This window comes from Ursus arctos, unplaced genomic scaffold (genome assembly GCF_023065955.2).
Source record: "Ursus arctos isolate Adak ecotype North America unplaced genomic scaffold, UrsArc2.0 scaffold_22, whole genome shotgun sequence".
In the NCBI taxonomy this organism is placed as follows: Eukaryota; Metazoa; Chordata; class Mammalia; order Carnivora; family Ursidae; genus Ursus; species Ursus arctos.
This window is the reverse complement of record NW_026622897.1, coordinates 10,518,847-10,529,829: the sequence shown is the minus strand read 5'-3', so window position 1 is coordinate 10,529,829 and position 10,983 is coordinate 10,518,847. Positions and strand designations below refer to the sequence as shown.

Genomic DNA, 10,983 nt, shown 5'->3' with positions numbered 1-10,983 from the left:
CAGCTCTCACACATTAGGATCACACTGCTGTGTTCATATATGGCCATAACGGGCTGAGGAATGCAACCTGGGATCCAGTGGTTCTCTACGACAGGCAGAAGCCACCTCTGGGCCTTCCCAATTCTGCTTTCTTGTCTTAAGAGGACATTTGTCAGAATGAGTTGTGTTCTACAGACAGATGATTCTAATACACCCTCTGGCTAAGGAATCACCTTAACACTGTGCTGTAAAGTACATAAATTAGGAGTTAAGATACTCAGACTGAAAACCTTTCTCAAATACTTACAGAGCATTACACGGAGGGCAGCCAACGTTTTATAAAACTAGCACAGTGACAGCCTTACACACAATCTCTCTTCCATAAACCTTCTCGCTTACAGAATCCCTGATGACTGACTTGAATTTCTTGGATGCAATGTAAAGCAGCCCATTGCAGAGCTCTCTTAGTTTGAGAACTATAACAATGAGCCCAGATTTGCTCCAGTTATTCTATTCTTGACGTATAAAGCAAACCAGAGCAACTTCACCAGCCGTTTAACATACGAAAAATTAACCCATCCCTGATGTCATCATGAGACTTTAAACATTAGCCATACCACTGAGAAAAAAGCCACCATTTCAAACTACTAAAGAATAGATGGTACAAAAACGTTTGCATTTCAATATAACTAGCTTTATTATTATTATTATTTATTATTTTTAAACAAAAGAAACGTTCTAAAAGCAAATGCAGATATGTACCGAGGGATGGACGTGACCTGGTACTTACAGAGGAGCTGCTGTGTCATAAATGAAAACAGAATGTTAGGAGAAAAATGGTATTTCAGGTGCTGTCTGCTTGAATACTCTGGAGACGCAAGTTAAACTGAAAGAAGGTGCTGTGCCAAGCAGTCAGCAGGAACAAAAAACAAAACCAAACACAACCACCAGCAGCTGCTTCCCAAGAACTATGTGCTGACAGCATGAGAACTGCCATCAACTCACAGTCTTCTCATTTTCCCCGTTTTCTATAATTTTCCTCTTCTTTTCATCTGTTTTCTTCTTGAAGATGTTATTTCGGTAAAACTGAAGTTCTTTGATGCTTTCGCTAATGTCATCAAGCGCCCTACGAGCAAACACATCATACTGAATCTAAATGTCCACGGAGGAAGGAAGCAATCGACAACATAACCTCTTACAAGTAACAACAGGGACTACTGTAAATGCCACTGACATTATCAAGAAGAGGAACATTTCAATAAGGCAAATTTAAGTGCTTCATTAAAAAAAAAAGTTGGATTAAAAAAATTTTTCCCAAAATATATCAGATTATAAAGCCTCCTCAAGTGTCCTAGAAGATGATGAAGCGTTCCATGGGAAAAAAAGAATTCTAGGGTCAAGTGATTTTAGGGAAAACTAGATCAAACATTCCTTTTCTGAACTTCTGTGCAAAGCATTTAATGTACTAATGTGTACTGTGAATTTCCAAGGGGAGGCTGTTCTATACACAGTATTTCTAAAACTTAATCAACCACACATGTGGAATAATCAATAATAGCTCATGGAACAGAGTTTGAGAAACACTGTGCAATACTGAATGACATCCCTATACAAAATATACTGACCTGCTCAAACATGACTTGTGACTCAGTCATAACAAACATTGATCATCAGACAGAAGGACCTAACCAAAACAGAGGATCTACCGCCTTTCTGGTGGAGATTTGTGCTACCATCAGCTGTAACAGCCTCTTCTCCAACATGCTGTCTCTCATCTGTTGTAGTCTGAGAAATCAGGTATAACTGAGATTATGAGAACCGTGTGCAGGTCACCCAGTAAGCTCTGAATGAGAAGCCAAGGGCCTCTTCTAGAGAATAAACTGCACAAACAGTGTGAGAGTTTTACGACGGTTATTGCTGTGGCCAAGGCGACAGTTTGGCTTTCTTCCCTGGTGTTGGATATATGGTGGAGAGCTGACTAAATCACGGTACACAACATCTTACCTACAACACTCCAATTCAAAAATCATCTGAAAATACAAAGTACTTTCATGACTCACTATGTGGCAAAACGTGATCAATCTTGACATGGGGCTATTTACACTCATCCGTTATGCCATTTTGGTGGACATGGCCATGTTTTGCTGCAGAAACATCCATGTGTTTGATCACGGGATGCTCCTTCAGACCTTATAAGGCACATTACATAATGGTAAACACCACAGATACATTATGACCTTTTTAAAGCTCGAAAATTCTGAAATCCGAAAGACATCAAACCCTAATTGTTTCAGCTAGGGTATTCTAAACCTGCATTACTGTGCTGTGGTCCATGCAGTCCCCCCACAATGACATATTAGCATGCCAGGCTCTTTATAGCAGGGATTCGGTCTGTTTGCCTAGAGCTGCGCACGTAGGCACTCAGCAAATGGATGAACTAAATGCTCCCCTTAGAAGCCAGCTGCTAAATCCCCAATCGAGTCTTATGTTCCTCCTGAATGATGACAAAATTTTTTTTAATTTTTTTGGTTTGTTGGGTTTTTTTTTTTTTGAGAATAAGTAAAAGACCCAGTACAGGACACTAGATAAACAAAATCTTCAAATTTCTTGTGTACCTGTGCCTAAGTCTGCAGACTTAATAGAAAGGATCTGAAACACTCGAAAGTGTCAACGCTAGGCTAACTATGTTACACAACTGTCCACAAAGTGTTCTAATTAATTTTAAGTGGCTACAAGTATTCATATCCTTGCTGGGAAGAATATTAATACTGCTCATTACTAGAAAGATAACAGACTGTTTCATCACACCTACAAACTATCCTTCAGTGTTAAAACTGCGGTACAGACGTAAGATGCTACATATCTCAGAATGGAATACTAGAACCCTGATCAGAATTCCTAATAATCTCAGCAAAAGAAAGTTATCTTTATGCTAGTTGACCTTTATTTCCACCGCCACCCCCCCCCCCCCCGGAAAAAAGAGAACCGACACTATTTTAAGCAGTCAGGAATTTAGGGGTTATGTGTGTGTCAGATTGCCAAGCACTTGGAAGGACCCAAACTTACCTGTGAGAAGCAGCCTTCTTTGGTGCAAATTCATATTCTTCTGGATACCAGCGTCTATACACAGCAAAAATGGAACTCTCAAAGGAAACTGTCTCAAATACACTGGACAATTACCTCCTTCAAGTCATTTATTAACACTGAAAAAGGCATTTTGGGTTGTGACTATCAAGACGCCTCCTTGCCCGGGGCTCTCTCTTCCACCCTCTCTTTACCCTAGATATTCTCTTTAGGCAAGCTCATCCATGTCTACAATTCCTAGATTCACTCCATCCCAGCCCTCTCCTAATTTGTCATGGATAGCCAACCACCTGCTAGACATCTCCACCTACAAATCCATCAGATACTTCTAATTAACCTATATAAAACTACACTTATCCTCAAGACCTGCCTTCTCCCACCCACCAAATCTGCTTTTGCTCCTATCTTCCCCTTTATCTTTGAACAATTCCGTCATCTGCTTAACCGCCCAAACCAGGAACACTAAAATTGCTTTAGAGCTCTTCTTTTCCCTCACTCCCCCATTCAAGCATTCCATACCGTGCCAAGTGGGACATTCTCCACACCCTTCTCTGCCACCCAAATGCCATGTCCCTGGCTCATTCTTCTCTCTCCAAGATAAGGCAAAAGTCTCCTTTCTTATCTCCTTTTCTTGCCACTGTATAATCAGAATGACCTAATCATAGCACTCATTCCTCTGCTTACACTTTTTTAAAGGAACCCACCCCCATGTTAACCATCTCAGCCTGCCATACAAGCCCTTCACCATTTGGCCTCACCTCCCCACCTTTTCCAAACCGCGTGCTTGGCACTCCGCATTGATGAACTATTTGTAATTCCCTCATCTTCCTGAGCCCTCATTTCTTCATACTTCTGCCCATTCTCTGGAATCCTCCCACCTCATTTAAATGCCAGGAAAACATCCAACTCCTCTTTAAATCGCAACTTAAATTTCCTATGTAAAGCTTTCCCTGACTTCCCATTCCTCATTCCAACAGCTAGGGGGCTCCTTCCCCGATGCCCTCAATATTCAATATGCACATTTTCATTACCAGAAGTCATCAAACGGTATACGTGTAAGGTGTTTTACACATCTCTCAACCCACTAGGTTCTATGCTATTTCAAGGCTTTTCACCTGCTATGTTCCCAGCACACAGGCCAATGTCTGGCACAGAATGGTGCTCAATAAATTTTCCGGACTAATGAAATTTATACAGAAGGTTTTCAACATTGTTTCCCCCATTTCTCACCAGTCCAGAATCAACTAAGGACCTACCTGTCCAAGTGAGAAAGGGATGAAGCTACGCACCCACCTGGCACCCTCAGTTCTATCGTTCTATCCAATTACTTTCCACAAATTCTCAATTAAAACATGCTAAATGAGGCAATTTAATGGATCCTAAATATAGCCCTTACCTGCACAGTTCTTTAACAGTGCTCACATCAATTATTCTATAATGAAGATGTTTCATGAACTGGGGCATGTATTTGTCAAGAAACTTCTTATCTGCATGAACTGAATTTCCTAGAAAGACACGAAGCATACCGCATCTGTGTATTTCTAGCAATATACAATAGGATATAAAAATTCATTAACTGGTATTGAAATGGAGAGGATTTTTTTTAATTCAAACAATTCCTAAAAGCATCTCGGAATTTCTAAATCATGTTTGAGTGCATTTTATTAGGTTACAAGTACAGACTTCTGAGAGTTTGGTCTAGCTCATAATAAATTTATAAACAGGCTCTCTATGGACAAAAGAATAAATCTACCATTCCACATACTTAAAATAATGCACAAATCTATTTGTTACTTTTTCAGATCATACCAGATGTGCAAATTTTCTCCCAGTGTCATGTAAGCCACACTATTAACACTAAAAACTTAACTGAACCACATTAAGTAAATAGAGCTTTATTCACATTCCAATTTTAACAAATCATATTGTTTCCATACAGTAATTCATATTAAAAACACTAAATTTTAAATAAGTACTTTAAAATAGACAGCAGCCATATTACCTAGAGGGAAAATATATATATACAACATATACTCTAGTACTTAATGTCAAAACCTTTTAATGAAATTTAAGGAAGGTATAAGTTATCATATCAGTTTACATATACAAATGCAAATACACCTCCACAGACCATTAACTTTCCTCTGACAATGACAGGACTTTCAAAATCCTAGTAGAACTGGCCCGGTTTCTTTAAGAAGTCAATGTCACACAGGAAAAAAAGAAAACAAAACAGGTGGACATTCTAGATTAAGAGACTAAAGAGAAATAATAACCAAATGAAATGCATGAGTCTTGACTGAGTGCTGGTTCAAAAACAATTAGACATTTTGCATGTGGACTAGATGTCAAATGATATTACTGAATTATTTTTAATTACCCTAAATGTGATAATGATACTGTGGCTACATAAGAAAATGTCCTTATTCTTAGGAAATGCTTGATGAAGTATTTAGGAATGAGGTGTCAAAACGCCTGCGATTTACTTTCAAACATCCGACAAAAAAAACAGACAGATAAAACAAACATGGCGCAAGGTTAAACCATTACCAAATCCAACTTTCCTGTACATGTGAAATTTTTCTATAATAAAAATGTGAAGGAAAATTTTACTGAGTGAGTCTATGTACCCAGATCCCATGTTGGGTTTCAGGCCAGTTTCCCAATACTCATGTTATAAATTATACAAGGAAACTTGAACGCAAAATTAAGATGTATAATCCAAGTCAGGGTAGGTGGAAGGCATGATGGTCTTAGTTGATCTTTCTGGAACTGCAGTCTCTTGAACCACTACAATGGAAGACTATCTACAAGGTATACATAGGATTGGATTTTACCTGCAAGAGGACAGAGCCCCGGAGGAGTCTGCTGTCGTACAAAGGACAGAAATTCATACTCTGCCTGCTGCAATGTCATTGTACTCTCCTTCACTGCCTTGGTTAGACCAGACTGCAAGAGAGAATCCCCAGCCCCCACCAGAAACACATCAAGTCAGTTTTCAAAGGCATCCAGAAATGAAACTTCACTGCTAAAATGGACAAATATAACCATAGATGGACCATTTATAAAGCTCAAGTTCAAACTGAAACTGCCATCTTTGCACTGATTTTTTCTTAAAGAATCCAGGTCAAATAAGCTATGTTCCTGATTGTTAATAGCATTTCCACACAGTCAAAAAAAGATGGTGCTCAAAGTCCAAGCTCTGGGAAGAAACAACTATTAACAGGAGAGCAGCTTTCCCCCTTTTCTGAAAGTTGATGTCTAACCTTATCCAAAAGACTGATTTGAGCAATACTTGACAATCCACAATGCGTTCGCGACAGACTGAATGCAGGAGAGGAAAAAAAGAGAACATTCAGGAGATGATCTCGAGAGGTCCCAAAGATGACAGGTAAACAAGCAAGCAGTCTCCCAGGCTCGCCAAGCAATCTTCCTCTAACCCTTTTTAAAATCCCATCCAACAATGGTATAGGATTCAGATGTGGGAGCAACACGCGTGTTACCGATCCCCAAAGCGGCACTCCTGTTATTTGGTAATGTTACCTTCCCATGATGCTCCTTACACCAATCTGACATGCTGTCCAGTAACTCATCTGGCTGTTTTATAATCAGGTTAGGACCCTGTGGATGGGAAAAGCCATTAGTCATCCAGAATTGACAAGGATAACCGTGGTTTCTGAGGTAAAGTTTATGCTGCTGTCAGGATTCAAGATATAGATAGCAGAGAGAGATGAGGGCCTTGTTATCTCTGTAAATGGTCCTTATTCACTCCAGCATTGTTTACAATGGTAAAAAGGAATGCATGCGTGCGCGCACAGACACACACACACACACACACACACACACACACTTCTGAAAAGTGAAATGCCTATTAATAGAGGACATTGGTTGTCTGGCAAAGACTAGAACCCCAGCCTTTGGATTTTTTTTTTTTTACATTTGTAAAGAGTTATAAAACAAACACGTGACAGGTTTGTGGCACTCCAAGTCTAAAATATTTACCATTCGGTCTTTTTTAGAAGAAGCTTGCCAACCTCTAATTAGGAGTCCATTTTGGAAAGTGTCTACATTGCCACTTGAAAAAAGCAAATTGCTGAACAGTATATATGTGCATGTGATTTTGTGTACACGTGTTTTAAACACACACACACACACATTTATATATGTATACAAAATACCAAGAAAATATACGAACTTCGGGGAGTAGGATGCAGCAGCAGAACAGGGCAAAAAAGAGCTTACTACACATAAATTTTGGATAAAGTTATACTGTTTAATTTTAACAATATTTTTATATCAAAAGGTTAAAAAGGTAACTGGTAACATTTGGGGGGAAAAAAAAGTAACACGTGGCCCTCAAATTCTCCGCTCCATTTAACAGAACATTGAAACTTCTGAGTGTCTCAGACAGAGTCCCAGCAGTCACAGAAGCCTGACTTGTGGCATTAAAACAAGTCATCGTGGGAATAGTTTCTCCTGTACGATGGCGATAACAAACTGCCCCCCTTCCCTCAACAGAATGTTTAACACAGGATAAGAGAAATTACAGATATCAGATGTTCTTTGAACTTTTGGAAGAAAAGTACTGTATGAATCCAAGGTATTATTACTACAAAGGTGGTAAAAATAGTTTGCGATCACTGAGAGGAATGGCTAGAATTTGACTACTGGACATCTTAAAACCAACAAGGAGTTTCAGCCAAATAAGAAAACTGGTAAAGGCAATCTCCAAGAAGCAAAAAATTTGCTCTGATTACATATTTTTTTAAAAAACCAAAAACCTCATACTGTTAAAAAAACAAAAAAACAATTTTAACAAACCATGACGGGAAAAGCAAACTATTAATCTAAGGCTATCTAACTTATTTTAGGTCCCAGTTTGGCACACTATCACCTACAGAAAAATTTTCAGGGTAGGACATTTGCTCTTCTACCAGCATAAAACGTTTTCCTCAGACTCATATACAAGAATAAAACATATTTTCCACAGAAAGGACACTTAAGAGTGCCAACAGCCCCTGAGCATTTTTTTTTTTTTTAACATTCTTATCCTCATCTGACTGAGTCTATTTACAAATGCCACACTCATCTGCAGCTGTGTGAATACAGACCCAAATTTCCTCCAGGGTACATATTAACTAACTGGTCCATTAAACTGTCAGTATTTCACATTATATCAACAGTCTAAAGGAAAAACTCCTCTTCAGCCAAGGGTAAGTAGGGCTCACAAAATAAAGACACTTCTCTTCACTATTCATCCGCACTAAATTCCAAGTGACAGGAAAAAAACAACCAAACCTAAAATGCAGAACTTTATTTATATAATGTTAAAAAAAAAAAACTAGTTGTTATGATGAGAAACACAAAGTCTCATGATTCTCCTCCAGCTGATGTATCAAGGGGTACTCCAGGATGTATGCCTGGTACTCACAAAAGTTGAAATTCATCTATAAATGCCTTCTCCAGTCCCTTACCTACCAAGATAAGTAGAAGTCTTACTGTGCATTTATGAAATCTATCCAGTGTCAGTGGCACATCACTCCTGCTCAGAGTTTCTTAGGCCTCTGACAATATGAGACCAGGGATCAATTCCAGACCAGGGATTTCACCCTCTACCAATCAGATGCCCTCACACACTTCTCAAATGCCTCGAAAGAGCCAAAAGGCAACAGGTGTGTTGTTTTGCTTACTGTTCCTTAATCATGCCCAATATATCAACAAGAGAGTATTCTGATTCTACATCAACAGGAATTCTAAAATCTTAATATAGATCTAGACAAGCATACATCCTAGTTGAGAAGACAGAAATTGGACAAAGAGAGTCGAGTTAAAATTAAGGTGATGACATTAACTTCAATGATATTAATTTTGGCCTGAATCACTAATCCTGAAGAGACAATAGCTGGTTGTCTTATTGGTTAGAAGTTCTTTACTCAAAATGTCTGGGTTAAATTTCCGACTCCCCCAGTAATGAGCCAGGTGGCCTTGGGCAAATTACCCAATATCTCTGTGCCAAAATGTCCTCCTCTATGAGGGCAACTACCTACCTTATAGTTGTAAGGACTAAGAGTGTACACATGTAAAGCACTTAGAACTGTGCAAGGCACACAGTGAGGTCTCAGTAAACAAGGGCATGTAGGTTTCTGTAATTTTTGGCATGGATAACTGAAAAATAACTAGACTATGAGATAGACTACTTTGGTTCCAGAATCAACCCTACCATAACCTAGCATATTCCTTTGGAACTTAACCTATATGGGCCTCAGTTTTCTTATTTTTTAAATAAAGAGATGGTGAAAAATGATTTAGATTTCTAATACACGCTAAACAGTAGGACTGTATTATGTGGCATCACCTACTTCAGCCAAAATGTTGAGATCAGAGTCAGTTATCAGACAGGCCATCTCAATAATCTGGTCCTTCTCAATGTCCAATCCTGTCATCTGCAATCAAAAACAAATATGTAACACACAAAACCATCTTTCTGGTCTATTTTACCCAGTTTTATTTAACAGTAATTCCCTCAAGCATATTCCATTTATATCCCATAGCCAGGATAAAAGAGACAATAATGCTTCTCTGGCAAGCCCCCAAGACACTAAACATGAGTCACTTATTCAGTGAATATTTACCAAGAGCCTGCCATATGTCAGGCACCCCAGTTCTACTGTAGGACAAATGCAAAGTCAGCAAAATTGAGTGCTGACAGCACTCAATTTGGTAAGACTACTCACATCACTACATCTCTGCAGTTTACAAAGTTTTCATATTAACTACACGTCTTGATCTTCATCACAATCTAATGTAGAAAGCACTGTTATTACCCCCATTTCATATATTAAAAAACTGAGGTTCAACCGAGGGGGTAGTCTTCGACATTAGTATGGGAAACCTAAAGGGATCAGAACTGGGTTCTAGTCCCAACTCAGAACCTAACAGCATGACCTTGAATGAGCTCAATCCTCTCTCTGGGCCTCAGTTTTCTCGTTTATAAAATGAGAGGTAAGGCTGAGTCATCTCCGGAGTCCCGTCCAGCTATAACAAGCTAGGGTCCTGTAAGACTGCGGAAGGAGAGTCTGGAGTCTAGCACAGTCGCTCTCCCCCCACCCCCACCCCAGTGACCCTAAACCCAGAGGGACCAAAGCGTTAGGGAGGTTCACAATCCGGGCGGAGGGGGTTGGGGGAGCCATATGGATGACTCTACCCTTCGGAAAAGACACCCCACAGCCCAGCACAGTCCCTACAGGACCCCAGCCTGCCGACCTGCCCCGCGCAGCCCACAGCCCGGCGGCGCTCACCTGCCACACCTGAGACCCAGAGACCCGCCGCTGTCCGCGGACAGGCTCAGCTACTCGGTCTACGCGCGAAACCTCACTCGCCTCCCCTCACCCCCGCCGACCGCACTCACCTCCAGGTCCACCCAAACCATTCGCTGAGCCATGCTCTCCCCTGCCGCCATGGCTGCGCCACCTTCGCGAACACCCCGCGACCCGAACTGCCCGCGGCTCCCACCCACACCTCGCAACAGCCTAGAGCCCAAGGAGCCGCCTAGCATCACCCGGCACGAGCCGCCACGGCCCCAGCCTCTCAGCCGGCGCTGGCGCAGGCGCGATGGTCGCTAAACGTCGCAAACCCGCGGGGAGGCGCAGGAGAGAAAACCACAAGTTCCAGCATCCAGTGCGCCAACTGGCCCTGAACAGCCCGACTTAGCTGCCGAATGGGATGATGGGAGTTGGAGTCTCGCCGGGTGTTCCGACCGATTTCCCCACCCCCGCCACGTGTTTTCGGATGTTACTGGACGCGCATGTTTTTCAGAACTAAGTTTATTCGTTTCACAGAGTTATTTCCTAAGTTTGGATTAGTTGTCAACCGCCTAGTTGAGAAAGAGTCTCTTATTTTGTTTCGTCAAAAAAAGACCTG

At 40.7% G+C, this 10,983-nt stretch overlaps 1 protein-coding gene across 1 annotated transcript; it reads right to left on the bottom strand.

Annotated features, from left to right (window-relative positions):
• Positions 1-651: 651 nt before the first annotated feature.
• Positions 652-10,685, bottom strand: REXO2 (RNA exonuclease 2). Its single transcript, XM_026505716.4, has 7 exons — positions 10,472-10,685; positions 9,423-9,506; positions 6,607-6,684; positions 5,901-6,012; positions 4,460-4,568; positions 3,046-3,099; positions 652-1,105 (listed from the first exon to the last, which is right to left on the bottom strand). The coding sequence occupies exons 1-7, from the start codon at positions 10,616-10,618 to the stop codon at positions 976-978; spliced, it is 714 nt and encodes a 237-aa protein (XP_026361501.1). The 5' UTR covers positions 10,619-10,685; the 3' UTR covers positions 652-975.
• Positions 10,686-10,983: the final 298 nt, after the last annotated feature.

What these genes read in the sequence shown, in the direction of transcription:
- REXO2 (XM_026505716.4), bottom strand. Translation starts at nt 10,618, where the DNA reads ATGCTAGGCGGCTCCTTGGGCTCTAGGCTGTTGCGAGGTGTGGGTGGG. An exon ending in ATCTCAACATTTTGGCTGAA is followed by an intron (nt 6,685 to 9,422) that starts GTAGGTGATGCC and finishes TCCCATCCACAG; the next exon opens with GGTCCTAACCTGATTATAAA. An exon ending in GGGGCTCTGTCCTCTTGCAG is followed by an intron (nt 4,569 to 5,900) that starts GTAAAATCCAAT and finishes GTGTCTTTCTAG; the next exon opens with GAAATTCAGTTCATGCAGAT.